This window comes from Ursus arctos, unplaced genomic scaffold, assembly GCF_023065955.2.
Source record: "Ursus arctos isolate Adak ecotype North America unplaced genomic scaffold, UrsArc2.0 scaffold_32, whole genome shotgun sequence".
Classification (NCBI taxonomy): Eukaryota; Metazoa; Chordata; class Mammalia; order Carnivora; family Ursidae; genus Ursus; species Ursus arctos.
In genome coordinates, this window is record NW_026623008.1 from 2,267,451 (window position 1) to 2,285,317 (window position 17,867).

Sequence of the window (17,867 nt, forward strand, 5' to 3'; positions counted from 1 at the left end):
CCCCAGAACTCATGTTAAAGGAGACGAGATGAGTGGTTCTTCACACTGGAAAAATGACCCCTCTGAGAAACCAGGAAAGCTCTGGAGTCCTTCCCAACAGAACGTTGTATAACATTTGAGGAATTCATTGACTCGCTGAAGCCCAAGCACGGGCCTCACTCAGGGTAAGAACTCCCAGCACTCTCTCAGTATCCCCACAGTACCTGGCTCGGAGGAGGCACGTTTGTTGAACGAACAAAACTATTAAGATTAAGATCGTTACACACTTATTATCTCTTTACCCCCAGTTTGCTATTCCGGTTTAGTTTTCCGTATATTTTTACTAAAAGTTACTAGCATATATTGAAAAAGAGGAATACTAGGCAAGGCAAACTATACTTTAATCGAAGGCAAACGTCAGCTCTCAGAGCACCAGCGAGTCACGAGGAGGGTCGATAACGCTCTTAGGAGAGACAGAACCTGGTGAGGTATTTAGAAAGTCAAATAGCGTAGTAACGGGCTCATTATTTCCTGTTTCAAATTTTATGGTGAAGTTCGTACCTGAATAAAATTTGAAGCTATGACTCGGAGGCGAGCAGAAGAGTCTCCAGTCCTGGTGAGCAGAACGGGGATGGTTCTTTCTACACAGTGAGCAGTTTCAAGCTTACTCAGTTTGTGTTTAGGAATATATTGCGTAATTATCATTTTCAACAATTTCAAAGAAGCCTGAAAAACCTAAGAAAAAAGTGGCAGAAATGGTGGAGCTCCCGTAACTGCATTCCAGCGAAGAAAACACATTTACCGCCGGTACGAAGTACGAACGTTAGGTTGGAGATTCTGGCTGCCCGAAGGGCTGGGGAGGCCAACGGAACGCCGCCTTCTAATGCAGTGCCTGGCCTACGGGAGGCGTGTGCTCTCAGTCGGTGTCGGGACGCGCCCTGCGTTGCCCTGGAGGCTGCGCCCCAACGCTCCTGCCGAACTGCAAACGCGCAGGCAGCGTGCATGGAGGACGTGCTCACTCTTACGGCCCCTTTCAGAGCCAGGGGAATCCAGGAATAACCCCAAGCTCCTCAGGTCCCCGAGCGTTTTATCGGCCGCGTGGGGAAGCTGCTGCCGTTCGGAGCAGGGCACGCGGCCAGGTGAGGACAGACTCCGCAGGCTAGTGGCTGACATTTCTCACTAGAGAACCTTCATTCCTAGTGACATGCCGCGCTACCCCCAGGCCACCCGACCTCCTGGGGCACCTCACCCGGGGCCACCAGGGGTGGAGGGGACTCACCGGGGTCACTATGTCTCTGATGGCTCTTCTCACGAGGAAGACGGACGCACGCAGCGTGCTCTTCAGCTCTTCCTTCGGGCTCCCAGTAGGCGTCTCCATCAGCTGCTTATGCAGGGCGAGCAGTGCGTCTTCCCGGTACGACCACGTCCTGGAATAGGCCCCTGCGACCTGCCACAGATCGGAGGCCGGCCCAACTCAGAGCAGGCACGTCAGTGACACCGCCGCCACCCCCAGCACTGTGCGGCCTGACACACGGAGAAAAACCTCTCGTAGGAGCAGAGTAAGTATGTGCGTTTGAGGAAGTCATTTTTCTAATATGGAATTCTGAAGACCCTATTAAAATACGGGAAGTAGGAGAAGTTCTGCCAAGAGAAATACTGGGAAGCTGGGAGCTAGGGGAAACCCACTGGGCTCATTTCCATACAGACACACTTCCATCTCCTGTTTCGCTCTGCCATCATTTCCCCTGGGATGGCCAGGTGTTCCAGAAGGGGCAGATTTTCAATTCTAGCTCTGTCAGTACTAGACAGAAACACCCAGTCTTAAATGAACACGCATTCATAAAATCTTAAATTCTAGCTTCTGTTTCTGCTGTTTTATATAATCAATAATTACTGAAAAACTTCAACTGAATACTGAGGCCAAACGGACGCCAACAATATCACAAAGCTGAGGGCGCTCCCCGGCCTGCCTGCTCCCCGTTCCGCGGACCTGCACACGGCACTCCACCTACCAGGCTTTCTCCGAGCACATCCACGGCGGGGCCAGCCTCTCTCAGGGCCTTCTCTGTCAAGGGCTCCGGCTCCCCAGCAGCACCTCCTCTGGGAGCCTCGCTGACATCAGTGTCACTCTTTTCTGGTTCTGGGGCCGCTGCTGCCGGCTGCTTCCGTGAGGCAGGAAGGGGCCGCTCATCGTAGGGCACTGACTGGAGCTACGGGAGAGGAAGGGTGGCTGCAGAGCTCCCCGGGTTTCCCCACTTGCTGACACCACGTCTACACCGCAGGCCAACTGCTCTGCATGATGGTACTTTTATCAGATCGGAATAATTTATATAATAGGATTCAACTCACTAGTAGACCCAACAGAAAAGTGGTATCGATTCGGCCTCAGTTACTACTTAACCCTAGCGATTACAGCTCAGCGGACACGCAGCTTACGATAGCGATTACAGCTCAGCGGACACGTAGTTTACGATAGCGATTACAGCTCAGCGGACACGCAGCTTACGATAGCGATTACAGCTCAGCGGACACGCAGCTTACGATAGCGATTACAGCTCAGCGGACACGTAGTTTACGATAGCGATTACAGCTCAGCGGACACGCAGCTTACGATAGCGATTACAGCTCAGCGGACACGCAGCTTACGATAGCGATTACAGCTCAGCGGACACGCAGCTTACGATAGCGATTACAGCTCAGCGGACACGCAGCTTACGATAGCGATTACAGCTCAGCGGACACGCAGCTTACGATAGCGATTACAGCTCAGCGGACACGCAGCTTACGATAGCGATTACAGCTCAGCGGACACGCAGCTTACGATAGCGATTACAGCTCAGCGGACACGCAGCTTACGATAGCGATTACAGCTCAGCGGACACGCAGCTTACGATAGCGATTACAGCTCAGCGGACACGCAGCTTACGATAGCGATTACAGCTCAGCGGACACGCAGCTTACGATAGCGATTACAGCTCAGCGGACACGCAGCTTACGATAGCGATACAGCTCAGCGGACATGCAGCTTACGATAGTGATTACAGCTCAGCGGACACGTAGCTTACGAAGTAAAAGTTATTACATATTTTCCTGACAAGACTTCTGATTTCTTTCTTAGTTTATGGCTTAGAAATAAGTACCAGGCCTCGTTTTAAATGTGTTCATTATCTGGCGGACGTCTACTAAAACAGGCAGCCAAGCTAACAACCCTTCAACAGCCTTCCTGTGCTCCGGGCGGGCAGCTGTCTGCCACACGCCCCCCGTCAGCTCCGCAGGAGCTTGCTGGGCCCCCCGGCAAGCGGTGGGCGACATGGACGGCCCACCTCCTGGGACTTCCATCCACACGCGAGACAGAGACGCACACCTGGGCACGTACGTATGTGGCAGACTTTCGGGAATTTAAGTGAGAAGAGAGATTCCAGTCATTTTCTGAGGCAGGTGTCACAGAGACACTCACATTTAACCCCCGATGAGATGTTAACTCGGTATATGCCGCGTGTGCAAGTGAGCTTCTCTAGTCTAAACCTACCCTGCTATAGAACAGAACATGGTGACGTGCTGACAACGGAGACATTAGAGTATTTTAAACCCAAGTGTTCAATATGACTTAAAGCAATGACATTACAGACCGGATGCTCCCAGTGGGGATGACCGGGACCCTCAAAGATGTGCACTGGGAAGCCAGCAGATGAGTGCTGTCCTCTCTAGCTTTCCTGGGCCTCTGGCTGCAGCAGACACTTGCCTGTGCCCACCTGACACCCTGCCTTCTTCCCCGGAGTCCGCCAGCCACGCTGCCTTGCGCGCCAGCAGGAGCTCCAGCAAGGCCCTCCTTGGGTCCTCGTCATCACTCAGAGGCTGGCGTGTGGCTGATAAACTCGGAGACTCTAGCGTAGAATGGGACACGCTCTCCCCTCACAGGGGACCACGTGCAGACATGAAGCTGAGGGCCACGTGACGGCTCCAGCTCTAGGGTGACTTGGAACCACAGGAAACAGAGCGGAAAGATAGGAGGAAAGGAGGCGGTTGAGGACACCGTGAAGCTACTGAACCCTGAAACCTACATGAACTCTTAAGTCCTGAGTGACAAAAGCCAGAAAATCCTCAAAGCACAGTAACCACACATGACTCAGTTCACGTTGGACACTTTACAAACACGGTCTCGTTTATTCCTGGAAACAATCCTTCTAGCAGATGTTCATACACTTTTATAGAGAGAAAAGTAGAGGCTCAGAAGGATGGGGTGTCCCAGACCACCGGCTGGTGGGGGCAGAAGCAGGCAGGAGGCCCAGCACATCTGAGTGTGGACAGGGCCTCCCAGTGAGGTGTGATTACCTGCTGGCTGCATCGGCACCCCGTTCTGGCTTCAACCTTTGCCCCCCTCTCCTGGAACGTACGGCAGGAAGGGGTTCTGCAATTGTGCACCCTGATTCATCCCCTGCACTGGGAAAACCTTGGCACTGTGCAGGTCCTATGTGTTTGTTGAATAAACTGCACGTGATCTGAAACCCAGTTACCTACATGGGCGTTGAGATGAGGGTCTGTGGCGGGCGGTGACTGGTCCACTGTGGCGCGTTGACAGGGGCCCAGGGGATGCGCTGGAAGGTTTTCCTGAAGGAAATGCTCTGCAAACCGGCTGTCTGGTGCGCTTTCTTCTTGCGGTAGAGACGGCACTGGCTGTTGGTGGCGAGGACTGGCAGAGTGAGCAAGGGGCTGGAGGGGCAGGTCAGAAGGCCTTCGCATCTGGGGAAAAATGGGACACTTCACTCCCAGTACTGTTGCCACACCATTCTGGGGGACACGACCATTTAGGAAGGCAGAGTGACAGTCTGCATCAACGGTGTCCTCCAGTCCTGTCACAGCCTTTCAACCGTCTCTCCATGGTGGCCATGTGGCCTACAGAGCACACCAGAGTGCCGGCGTGACAGCAAGCACAGTGCCTCCGTCACCACAGCGTGGAAGCACGCATGTGGCCCTGCCAGCAAGGACATGGTATGGGGGAGTAGGAAGCACCTGGGCGGGACCCCAACCCTGGCGTGGCCGTGTGCCCTGTGGCTGCAAAAGCAGAGGCTGTTCTGTGTCATCACAACATAGTTACCGTGCACCGGCCATGGCAGTAAGTGTGCCAGACAGAGGCTCTCATTTAATGCACACCACTTTTACCCCATAGATGGGATAAGGAAACTGAGGCAGAGTGGGTAAGGAATGACCCTGAGACCACACCACCAGCGAGGGGCCAGATCAGAGCCCAGGCAGCACGGCTCCAGAGTCCGCACCATCCCGCACGACTCTGCCACGTCAGGGGGTACACCAACTGCCTGGGGGGTTCCGAAGATCAGTGGTGGAAACACGGTCTCGACAAGCCGAGGCTTTTAGGATGATCCACCATGACACTCCCGAGGCCACTCATGGGGCGTACGGGGCAGGGCTGCCCTCAGTTCATTTTACCAACGAGGAAGCCAAGCCGGGGAGGAGCGGTGAGATCCCTGGCTCTGGCTCGTCACCTCCCCCCCTCCCCTGAGTCTTCCTGCAAGCTCGGGTCCAGCAGCGCCCCCACTGCAGGCCCCAGAGCTGGCACCAGCTGTCCAAACCGTCACCGGCGCATGACGGAGCTGTGCGCACATCACACGCGGGCCCCGTAGGTGCGTCTCCGCGGCCCTCGGGACCGGTGCCCAGGCACCTACCGGCTCGGCGTCCACGAGGCTGTGCAGCTGCAGCTGCTCATACACCTGGCTGCGGAACTGCTCCATCTGCTGCTTCTTCTCCTTGGCCAGGTCGTAGTCTTCCTTCTCCACCGCACAGCGCTTCTCCACCTCGTACCGCCCGAGCCGCTCTCCGACCTGAAGCACACAAGGTCGTGCTGCTTCAAATGCGCATCCGCCCCTGGCCAGGGCAAAGCAAGGCCCGGGTCACGCAGGTGCTGCCCGCCCGCGTAGCCCGCCAGGAGGAGGGCCCGAGCCCGGGCCACGCGGCAGCAGGCGCACTGAGGGCGTCTGAGAGACGGCGCGAGTCCACAGGGACGTAAGCATCTTATGTCTTCCTACCACTTTAGGACAGCAACGTGGCCTCTGCGGGTGGCGTCTGAAGAGGCTGAGTGTGAGCCCTCACCTACATTTTATTCAGGGCTCATCCATCTGTAACTTTATTTCACTTACCTTCTTGGACCCACACTCGTGGCCATAGCTTATAGAGACCTACGCGTTTGCTGTACTGCGGCTCAGGACCACTGACCGCCGTCTCACACACCCGAGGAAGACTATTCTCTCCAGAGCAGTACCTTTTGCAAATCAGCAATAGCTTGTTTTAGCTTCTTGGCATAGTCGTAACGTTCCTTTTGGACGGCTTCGCGTTTTCTTTCATCTAATTTGCGTATAATCTGGGCAACTTCTGGATCTTGGTACATATCAAAGGCTAAGTCATCTAGTGGAGAGATATAGTCAGGTTTCCTAAAGGAAAGAAAGAAATACTTTAGCGCTGACTTTGCCACGTGTGACAGGACAGTGGTGGAGGGAGTGCTACGGGCTCGGTGCGGGAGGTATGGTCGCAGCCACGCACCCCACCACATCTGCTCCGGAGCATTCTTGCCACAGAAAGTGGAGGCGCAGAAAAATCAGGAATGGGCTTCCGGTCACCCAGCTCTTACGTGCAGGCAGGTCTCTCCGGATGCACAGCCTGTGCTCCGGACCGTTAGTTAAACTGCACTGGGGGCACCGTAGCCCTTGCTGCATTGGCTCTTCCACAGATATTCTGAGTGTGGACTCTGTGCCCGGCTCTGCTCTGGGCACCGGGGACATAACAGTGCCGTGAATCATTTGTAGACGAGGGAAAGCCCAAGCCAAAGCAAACGGCCAGGCTCCATCCTTAGAGTCTGCCTTGGTGGGTCCCAGGTGGTCCAGGCATCCACATTCGACACCAGCGCCACAGTGACCATGACGAGACTAAAGACGCAGATGGGCTATGCCGGGGCCTCAGCCAGAGGGTCAGGCTGCACTATATTGCATGTCCTGGGCAGATCAGAATAATTCTTCCAGGAATAAAAGATCTGTTCAGTGATCTGAGTAACCCATTCCTGATGAAGTATCACCTCATTCTTTCTTTCAAATTCTACAGCAGGCTGGCAGCTTTCTCCTGGGTCTAACACTGAGAACAATGCCAGTCTAACCACGCAACAAAAGTGCTGACAGAGAACATGTTTCAAAGTCTCTGTCGGCCGTATCAGCTACACAAAATAAGCCGGTTGTTAGCTTTGACTCAGATATCTTCATATACAGGTAAATTTTAATAAAAACATTACTTATAAAAAATTTGGTTGTCTAAAAATCAATTGAAACAGGACACAGGACAACATCACTTTTCAGAACGATCAAACATCTCCCCAACACTTCCTGACCCCTGGAAATCAGGCTGTTTGCTTCCAGGCCTGGGGGCAGGCTCAGCCCCGGCAGCTTTGAACAGTAGCAATTAATCTCAGCAAGGACCAAACAGCAACACGCTTTGGTATTGGCACAAGATTAATTATTTTTACCTAAATACAGATACTACACTTTTAGGTCAAAGTTACTTTGCCTTGAAGTCCTAGAGATGAAAACAACGACTTCATCATGAAAATGCTACAAAGGAAAACAAGACGCCCTCTGGCATGGGAGTCAGTTCCAGGGCAGTGGGCAGCTTCCCAAGAGCAGGTCTTGCCCGGCCCATGAACGCCCCCTAGTGGTGACCCTGGCTCAGCCTTGCACACGCGCCTTCCACAGAGGGCTCTGCTTTCCCTTTACCTTCAGGAAAGCCCTGCAGAAGAGTCAGGATAGACAAACCGCAGTCTGCCAGCCCAGTGGGCTAACCTGATAAAGAACTGGCGTAAACAGAGTCCAAATTACCCGAAGACCTTCTACGGGAGATGCTAAAACCAACCAGTGGGACTGGCTGTCCATGTCTCACCAGCTGGAGGAGCTTCACGGAGGACAGAGCCAAAGAGCTGTCCCGGGGGTGGTGCTGACGGACAGGGAGGGACAGTGTGGCAGTCCCCACCCGGAAAGGTAGGGCGGGCACTGCTGTTACTCTGTCAGGCACAGGAGAGTCTGCAGGAGACCAAGGGGCTGCCTAGGTGAGAGGTCACTTTCCTCACTACTGTAATCCACATTTAGGGACAGCCTCTACTTTTCAAGCACTCCCTACTGACACCCGCCCTGTGACAGCCAGGCTGGAGGCCCAGGGAGGCGCCACAGGAAGCAAGGCAGTCCAAACCAGTGACGAGGTCGTTCATTCTTAAGCCAGGCTTGCGTAAACTATGGAGAGAATCTCTGCAGTCACTCCGGAGCCACTTGCCGTGCTAAGGGCGTGCACCAGTGGACAGTGAGCCTTGCTGCCAGTGTGGCCTGCCCTGGGCCTGCAGCCCGGGCTTCATGAGGGCCCCTGGCCTGAGGGAGGCGGGAGCCACACCAACATGGGCTGGATGAGACAGGGGAGGGCTTAAAGCAGACATAAGATGAACGCGCTAGAAACTGATAATCTGGGTCAATTAATTCCTTGAATTCTTACCTATGAAGTTGCCTGTGCCAATACAATATCAAAGGACGGCCGACAGATCTTTTACCTGCATGTGGGAACTTTCTAGTAATACCTGAACACACAAGAAATGGAGCGGTCTCCAAAGGGCAATAAACGAAGATGTGCGAAGTACAACAGTGACCTTAATCTTTAAGTGTATTTAAGTCAATCCCATCTGTGGCTTATCTAGCTCGGAACTGAATTTAGAGGCTCTGGAACCACAGTCCTCTGGAGGTGACTCACACCCGGGCAATTCTGCGGAGAGTCCTAGGAGCTGGCGGCCCTGGGGGGAGGACTCTTACCCAGTACAAGTTCCTTCCAGAGCTGGGTCCTCGCCGCTGTGCCCCAGATAACGATCAATCAGCTTCTCTCTAGAGGTCTTTGGGAGCAAAAAGTTCTGCTTAGCGTCTCAGAGGAAAACAGGAACAACATGAAACCTTAACTAAGAGGTGGTGTGATATAAAGACGTCAGCCCGCTTCGAGAATCCTAGTCTCTTGGACAGACAGTTAAAATTCTTGAGCGAAAGAAAGTTTAATATGCTACAGCTGCTAGAAATTATCTGCTAGTTATTCAACAATTGTATAAAGATTTTCAAGATGACACTTTTTGTGCCAAAAATAATCAATCCCCTCTTGTTAGAAATACATTTTCTTCAAGAATGAAACTTCCCAAACTTACAATATTGTTTTCATCACCGAAATCTGCAGGGTCTCCAATGATATTTACTGCAACCAGAGCAACCTAAGAAAGAGTTAACCAGTCGAAATTAAGTATAAAATTTGTGATGATTTACCCCCTTTATTATAAACTGCTTGCCCATACTGTCATCAAATGGGATGACGTACAACAAACCACGTAATTATAAAATGTCAAGCTACAGAATTATTATTAATAGTTATTGTAAATTATGTAAGTTAATATTCTAATGCCTAATCCAATGGTTACTTTAACGTCTAAAGTACGTTAAAACAATAATGGCTAAAAACCTCCACGGTTTTAACACAGCATCACATCGAACCGTCCCCTCATAGTCCAGCACAGGGTCCCATCTGTTTGATCCTGGTAAACTGGACAATGGACCGAAAGCCCGCATTAGCACAGCTCCGTTTGTCTGGGTCCGTGGCTCCCCCTTCAAGAGGAGCCCTTCCCACACCCCCCGTTCCTGGAGCGTCACTGCGGTGGAACTACGTGAGGGGCTATTACTGCTGGGGCCACGTAGAAACAGGTTAGCGGCCCAACAACAGAACTGCACACCAGAGCTCTCCCCAGTGCGCTGGCTGGGTGTGAAACCCTGACTTGGTGGAATGTTTAGAGGGGCAGGGCCTGATGCCAGTATCCATGCTAACGAAGAGTCTGCTTTGGACACAACTGACCTACTACATGAAGCACGCCAAAAACACAACTAAAGGAAAAGACAAGAAAAAGGGACAGAAAGACGGGATGCAAGGGAGGGAGAGATAAGAATGAGGACTCAGAGCTGGGCTGCCACCACGAAATCACATGCCCAAGTCCTACCAGGGGCGTTATCTTGTAGAAGTTTAGGGGTTTATCTAGAAGAGTGTCACCTGACAGCAACGACACAAGCCACGTGGGTAATTTTACATTTTCTAGTGGACACTGTAAAAAATTGTAAAAAGCAGCAGATGATATTGGTTTTAAACCTAATATCACCACGAAACTATCATTTCACCGCATAACTGATTCTTCTCCTCCCACAAAGCCTCTGAGCTCGAGCGGGCAGCCAGCCTGAGCGGCCCACCGCACTTGGGCCGGCAGGTGCCCCGCGTGCACCTGCTGCGGGGGCAGCAGCTCCTGATCCCACAGCACGGCTCCTGGAGAGCTCACGTTCTCCCGTAAGAGTTACCATCTCAAAGCAAGATTTGAAATGCCTTTGCCAAGGGGCGCGGGGCCCCGTGATGCTGCGAGGAGGTGGGGAGCGCGCGTCTCACCTGATTGTATATGTTGTACTTGTTGACGTGGTTCTCGTGGAAAATCAGCTTCAGGAACTGTCCTACTGCATCCACGTAGACGGACTTCAGTTCCCGGGCTTTGCAGCCCGTCTTCTCGTTGTCACAGAGAGAGACGTAGCTGGAAGGGAGAGCACACGCCGGAATCACCTGACAGAAAACGTGTGTGCCACGGAACTGGCCTCTGCTCCTACTGAACTCGTGGGTTTCAGTCAAAGTCAAGTCTACAATGGAAAAACCTCGGGAGAAGCCCAGAAATCGTATTCTAACCAGTTCTCTTAGAGCAAATTCTGTCCCTGGGGAGAAGAGACGAACGCGACCGGCGGTCCTGCTGACACACTGCTGATGGAGCGCGCCTCCAGACCAGGACCGAGAGCTGACACGGGAAAGGCGGGCTGCAGGTCGCCCTCACGAGCCCGCGGGCTCCCGCTTACCCGAGTCTTCGGAACCGCTCGGCCTGGTAGGGCACGAAGTAGCCGGGCAGGCTCTCGCTGACGTAGAACTCCACCTTACTCGGGACCATGTACTGGTGCGCGAGCAGCTGCAGCTTCCGGACGCGGCACCGCTCCACCATCTGGAGAACGATTTCTTGCGGAAACTGGCAAAACCTGAAGCAAACATGTGCGGGTTCCCGGCGGTCCGCAGGGGCTGGCGCCAGCGCCCCGGGCACGCGGACCGGGAGCCCCAGTTCGGACTGCCCCCCCCTCCCGCTTTTGGCAGCTGGAAAATGGTATGAAATGAAACGGTTTGAAATGAACCTCAACACGAGATAAACACGTCGGTCTTAAGAGGCTGTACTAGCGGGAAACACGGAGCCCAAGGACTTTGCACAGGAACCCAAACGCTTCGGGAAAGCCACCTGCTCAGAGAACCCTGAACGATGCGTGCCTACCACGCGTGCTCAGTGTCCGCAGGAGAAGTCTACGACGGTCCACGGTGGAGCTTCTAGCTTTGCCTCGTAAGTGAGAGCACATTAACAACCTACATGAGAACAGGCTGGAGAACCAGTGTCGGCTGCGGGACCTGCTCGTGACTGAGCGACAGAGCACCGACAGTGGGCACTCTGCAGGCAGAGCCGGCGAGCGCTGGATTGCTACAACAGTGGGCCGTCGAAAGCCCTGGGGTGGGGGAAGCAGCAAAGGATGGAACAGCTGGAAAGGGCCCGGCGGCCTCTTAGCTGAGGCCCCTCCTGCCCACTGGCCATGCTCCCCCCTTCTCTGCCACCTCTCCCAGCGGCCCCCCACTCCACTGAGAAAATTGGCCTCAAACGGGGCTGCTCCCACTGCTCCCTGAACGGAGCAGCCTCCCTGCTGGTGCCCCACCCCCCACTCACTCCCCTGAACTGCTCCGGAGCCTGCCTGCCCCCACCCAGCCTTTTCTCTTCCTGTCACTCCCATCAACACACAAACACACTCTAGAACCCCCTGTTTTAAGAAACCCTTAAATGACCCCACATCCTTCTCAGGTCCCATGCCACCACTTGGCTGCCCTTGGCAAACCAGCACAGCTCTCTCATGCACCCCCTCCCCAGCCCCCTCCAGGGCACTTGGCCCGTGTTTTCACAGCTTACTCTTGCCAAGGTCACCGCTGAGACCCATGACGCTGTGTGCAAGTGTACTTTCCGGTCCTGGCTTCACTCAGCCCATAGGCCTGAGCCCTTATGACCTTAGGGTGTCTTCCCCTCTAACCAGGCCTGCACTGCCCCTGGGCTGGGTTCCAGACTCCTCCCTCTCCCTACATTTACCATTGGGGAGCCTATCAGAACCTGGCTTTAAAAACCTGCTTGTCAAGGAACCCCAAGTAGACATCACCCCAAGTCCAAGCCTATGATCTAGCTGGTGACTTGACATTTCCATGCAGTCACCTGAAAGGCATAGGATATGACAGACAAAACAAACTCCTGACCCAGCCACCCTCCCCCACCCTTCGCAGCCAATCTCCTCGGCCCCCTGCTTTGCCCACCGGGCAGCAGCAGCGCCACCCCCCTGGGACCCTCTTCACCCACTGCTGCGCCACGAGTGCCCGGTCTCACACAGCACAACAGAAACGAGGAGGGAAGAGTGCACAAAGGAACACTAGGCTGAGTGCACGAGAACCTGTGCAGCCTCTGTGTCTAACTCCGAGGGGTGTGCAGGGGTGCTGGGGGAGGGTGTGTGGTGAGGAGGGGGTGGGTGAGCTCAGATCAGATGGCCTCTCAGCCCAGGGGCACCGTCGCCTGGAGTTTTCAGAAATGAAAAGCTCGGAAGAGAAATGCACTTGGGGCAGGAGGGCAGCTAGGACGGGCTTGTGAGACGAACACTGCTCAGTCTCCCATGGTGGGCAAGCGTGGCTTCAGGCGTGTAAGATATTTACTGCTCTCAAACTGGCCTCATGTTATGAGCACATGTTATGACCCCTGGTGAGGTCATTCCAGGCATAAAGGCACTTAGTGACCGATGATGAAAAAAACCCTCCGAAGCAGTTTAAGGAAAAGACAATGGACAAAATTTGGAAGTTGTATGCTTTTTAAAACCCTTCAAAAGATGGGCCTGGGAGTGTGTAATTCAAACGTAGTTTATCGAGCTCAAGCACGCATCAAAGCCCTTCAGGGACACTAAGAGGTGACAGGGCGGTGGGGAGCGTGAGAGGCAGGGACACTGGGAGGGGGCGGACCGGGATGGGGAGCTGGCCTCACGGGCAGGAAGCCTGATCAGGCGCTTGGGCTCCTGAACACCTATGACTCCACCTTTGGTGAAGACTGAACGCCTCTCAGGAAAAGGCTTAGTTTCAGAAAAATACTAACTAGTACTGTTTCTCAAGTAATGGACATTTTTAAAGGTGCACATATATCGTAGACAAACATTTGAAAGAGACGTTCCTGGTTAAAGTTTGGGGTTCACAAAATCTCACCCACAGAAGCACAGTTGTGAAACTAAGGAGCTCGGCACAGAACACGGATGGGAATGAGGCTAGGGAGGACGGCTAACAACCCTGCGTGGTCCCTTCTCCCTCTCCTCCGTAGCACATTTCTTAAGTGAACATCAGTTAATGTTATCAGGGAATAAGATCCAACAAATTGTCTTTAAAAACACTAAAAGCAGGAAATAACCCATCCCATCACTGCAAACACAGCGTGTGGTTCTGAGGCCTGAGTCGTAATACAAGCAGAAGCACGGAAAGAAGGCAGCCCGCCGCCCCAGCCCACGGCCGCCGCCCGGCCCACCTCGGTGACCTCCACCCGCTGACGGTTGGTGCGTGGATCATTAGTTCCCGGGCGCTGAAGCCATCTTCATGTCCAGAGGAGCTGACGACGACGAAGCCAATCTTGTGGGGCATCCTGGGTGCTGGGCTGTTGATAGGGCAGGAGAGACTTCCTTAAGATAAAGGAACTTGGTGACGCTTTACAGCATTGAACCTGTTAGCTCATGCCCTGCTCATAGACAAAATAATTCACAACATATCAGAATTTTCCCATCACTTTCAACGAATCCAGTTTTTCTGTTAAGTGTTTCTCCTAGGAGCCTCTAACTCTACTTCAGGTACCATTTATCTTGACTTTTTCCAAATACATGTCCTAAAAATTTGACCAGTGTTGTGGGTTGAATGGTGTCCTCCCCAAAAGAGGATGAAGTCCTAACTCCCAGTACCTGTGAATATGAGCTTTATTGGAAATAGGGTCTTTGCAGTGTAATGGGGTGAAGACGAGGTCGTGCTGGAGTAGGTGGGCCCTGATACAAAAGCACTGGTGTCCATCTGAGAGACACAGACATGCACACAGACAAGAAGCCAAGCCCAGGAATGCCAAGCATTTCTGTCAGCACCAGACGGTGGAAGAGCCAGGAAGGACCCTCCCGTGGAGTCTTCACAAAGAGCACAGCCCTGCTGACACCCTGATTGTGGGTTTCTAGCCTCCCGAGTACATTTTTGTTGTTCTAAGTCACCCACTTTGGGCACTTTGATATGGCAAGACCAAAGAGTTTTGTTAAGATACAAACACCAAATTTTTTTATATTACTTAAGAAACTACTACAACAGGTACGCTAAGAAGTTATAAAAAAATAAGGGGGAAAGGGGCAGTTTAATCAACAGCATGGTGACCGCTGAATGCAAAGGCACGGCCCGAGCAGGGAGGGCAAGACTCCAGGGGGATACACGCCAGGGGCAGATGTGCGCCTGGGCCTGCGTCAGATATTTAAATAGTGGTTGGATGAACTTTTTACGTCATTGTTGAGTGAACAGTCCACGGCTGAATATCATCTCGAGGATGGATGTCGTGACGTCTGGTTTTGCTTGCTCAGCACCCATCCTGTCCTGGTTTGAAAACAGCAGCTCAGCGGCAGTTTCTGCCCGCACCGCTCCCGGGCTCAGTCAGTCTGTGGGCTCCACGTCCCTCCTCAGCAGCTATTCAGGGGTGGGAGCATGAGAGGGCCCAAATGGGACCAATGTGGCTCTATCCCCGGACTCTGCTGGGGCTACAGGGAAAGAGAAGCCTTCCTCTTGCTGGGGCTGTAGCTGGGGAACATTTCCGGGGGCTACTGGTGGCCACCAGTGGGGAGGTCCTGCCGGAGAGCAGGCTGACACGGGGAAACAGCTGCCTCGGGAACCCAGAGGTTCAGCCACATTTAAGGCCCAAACTACCCATAAACTTCTGGTTATTTTCCAGTTCCTGAGCCAGTCAAATTCCCTTCCAGTAAGCCAATCTGAATTAGCTTTAAGTATCTGCAACAAGAAGAGTCCTCACTAAGATAGAAAATAAAGAATTCTCCAGAAAGTTCTCTGGGGTAGGACATACTGTCAATTGAGATCCTGAGTAGGAGGCAACATATACATATATCCTGCATGATTTTGCTTATTTTAATGTGCTTGACATGATCTAGGTCTTGTACTTTCACTCGAAACCTCAAATGACCCACATCAATAAATTAATCATCGGCTGGTACTCGCCATTCTTCTTCGAATATATGAACAAAAGCATTACTAACAGAATAATAAACCATTATTAAAGATCATAATTTTTGACACAAGCTTGCTGAAGGACGTCACAGTATAGCAGAGGAGCACTGAAGGAAACTCACTCAGAAAATAAAGGAAAGCAAGCGCCAACACTGAATGAGCGTGACTGTATGCAGGCGTGCTGCAGAGCCCCACCTGCGCTCCCACCAGGAACGGGCTTTGTCGTCCACACTGCAGCTCCTTCCACGAGCTGGGGCTTTCAGCCTCCACTTACCCTGCACTTTCTCCTCCCCACTTCCATCCATCACGTGCCAAGTCTTGTTGGTCCTGCCTTTCAGATGACTGACTACGATTGAATGCACTCTTCTCCATCCCACTGTCTTTTCTAGTGGGTGACCACAGACTCCCCACTTGGAACACTGCCCCCAATTGTCCTGTGTTCCTCCTCAAGCACAACTGGGGTCATCAGTACCTGTATCCTAACTCAGAGCTCTTGATGTGCTCCCTGTCCAGGGCTGAAGGGTCAACTGTGTCCTGATCCGACCTGCTGTTCGAATTCTGAAGTCCAGCCAAACTTAACTAAAGCTCAGTTCTATCTCTCTGTTCTGAATTTCTCAAAACCTTCCATCATCCTTAAGAGCAGGGCCCGTTACTTTCTATTCCACCTTGAAATTAGTAGGCATCTACTAAGTATTTTCAACGAAATGTGATTATGTACCTTGAAATTCTAAAATCCGAAATACCATTCACATTGCCCCACTTGTAGAAGACGTATATTCCTTTACATAGCACTCTTGCTTGCAGATGGACGCTACCTTTAAAGCACTTACTGTGTGCCAAGGACTGTCCTCAGCCCTAGACACATACCTTCATAACAACCCTGACATAGGTTTGTTGTCACACAACTTTAGAGATATGGAAACTGAGGTACAGAGAGGCCCATGATCAAGTTTACACAGCTAGTAAGCCACGTAGGCAGAGTATTTTTAGCTGGTTGGGTTCCAGAGTCTCTGATCTTGACCAAAACCCTCTGCTAAGGTTCTAAGACTTAAAATAGGACCTTTGAAGTCCAAATAGAGGTTGTGTCCACTATACGATATTGCCTCAAAAATTCAAAACAAAGTACTGGCATTTAGTAACCAGGTAGGAGACATGCCTGGGCACTGTAAAGACAACATTATTAACTCACTTTAAGTAATTGAAAAGGATTCCTTTTTGGCCACCCTCTTCCAAAGCCCTTCCACCTTGTACCCTTGGGTCCCCTTTGTGGAAACCTTCAGGAGTGTTACATGATACTTGAGATGTCACTAAAGGACACTGCCATTAGACTATAAAAATCACCACTAACGTTTTGGGAAAAATCAAAGCTCTGTTGAATACTCAGCTATTAGCATGCAGGACCCCAAGCAGCAACTGCTGTCCACGGCTTCCTTGCTACGCCTGATAGTACCTGCATGGACCAAGGTAGCTCGGGGTTCCTTCACCAAGTCTATCAACATGTACCTTTCCAGTTATGTGTCAGGATTGCTGACATCTATGAATTAAACAGAAACAATCCAGCAACTTCCCAACATTTTGCTACAAGACTAAGAAACAAACCTTGTTTCCATTTTTCTTTTTATTGACACCTAAATGTTACACGAGTAAATAATTTTTGGTCAAGTAATCTTAAAGACTGAAAGTGCCGCAGAGCCTATCTGAAATTGAATAGGAACCAAAGAAAGATGGGGGAGAGTGGGGGTGAAGAGAGGCACTGAACCTGCACAGGGGCGTAACCACATTCTTCACTCGGGTCAGGCAGGGTTCTGGGTCATCTGTGCGCCCAGAACAGGGAGGTCCGGACGTGCGGACAGTACCTGACGGTAAATCCGGCGCCGGCTGGAGGCCACCGCAGACCGGACCTTGGGCAGTGGCGGGCGGCGCCCAACGCGGCAGGGGCACCCTTCGTACTAGCTCCCCGCCCCCGGCCGGGTCCGCGGCCCCCCGACCGCGCCCACCCCAGTAGGCCCCGCACCCTGGGCCCAGCCCCCGGCCCCCGATTGCCCCGGCCGCGCCCACACCCGCCAGGCCCCGCACCCCGACCTCCCGGCCCTCCGACTCCCCGGGCCGCACCCACAGCCGCCAGGCCCCGCATCCCGGGTCCGCGCGTTGTCGGGGCTCGGGGTACCTGTCAGGACCGAAGGCCCGTCCGGACCTCGGCGCCTGCACGGTCCTCAGGTCTCTCCGCCGCCCCTCGGCAGCGCCTTCCGGAGCTCAGGCGGCGCCTCCTCCGCCGCCCACCGCCCGTCCGCACCCCAGAGCCAAAGCGGCGGCGGCCGCCAAGGAGCAGCCCCGGCCTCCTGCGCCCAGCGCCAGGGCCGCGGCCGTCGCTCTCATGACAACCAGGCCGGCCGGACCGGGCCGCGCCTGCGTACAAGGCGGGGCCGCGCCTCCTCTTCCCCGGGCCT

At 53.1% G+C, this 17,867-nt stretch overlaps 1 protein-coding gene across 3 annotated transcripts in view; it reads right to left on the reverse strand.

Moving 5' to 3' along the window:
• The window catches only part of CEP104 (centrosomal protein 104), a 33,915-nt gene extending 16,076 nt beyond the window's left edge, over positions 1–17,839 (reverse strand). For 2 of the 3 annotated variants that reach the window (XM_048221720.2, XM_044391408.3), the window contains exons 1-12: positions 14,688–17,346; positions 13,691–13,816; positions 10,923–11,096; positions 10,471–10,609; positions 9,200–9,262; positions 8,823–8,899; positions 6,254–6,422; positions 5,661–5,816; positions 4,498–4,719; positions 1,992–2,189; positions 1,259–1,426; positions 541–714 (exon numbers count right to left, since the gene is read on the reverse strand). In XM_048221720.2, the coding sequence (XP_048077677.1) occupies positions 541–714; positions 1,259–1,426; positions 1,992–2,189; positions 4,498–4,719; positions 5,661–5,816; positions 6,254–6,422; positions 8,823–8,899; positions 9,200–9,262; positions 10,471–10,609; positions 10,923–11,096; positions 13,691–13,816; positions 14,688–14,692 (1,671 nt within the window). In that variant the 5' untranslated portion in view covers positions 14,693–17,346. Of the gene's footprint in view, positions 1–540; positions 715–1,258; positions 1,427–1,991; positions 2,190–4,497; positions 4,720–5,660; positions 5,817–6,253; positions 6,423–8,822; positions 8,900–9,199; positions 9,263–10,470; positions 10,610–10,922; positions 11,097–13,690; positions 13,817–14,687; positions 17,347–17,587 lie in introns of those variants that run through there. The other variant, XM_057305124.1, reaches the window with a different exon arrangement.
• Between the last annotated feature and the right edge of the window lie 28 nt (positions 17,840–17,867).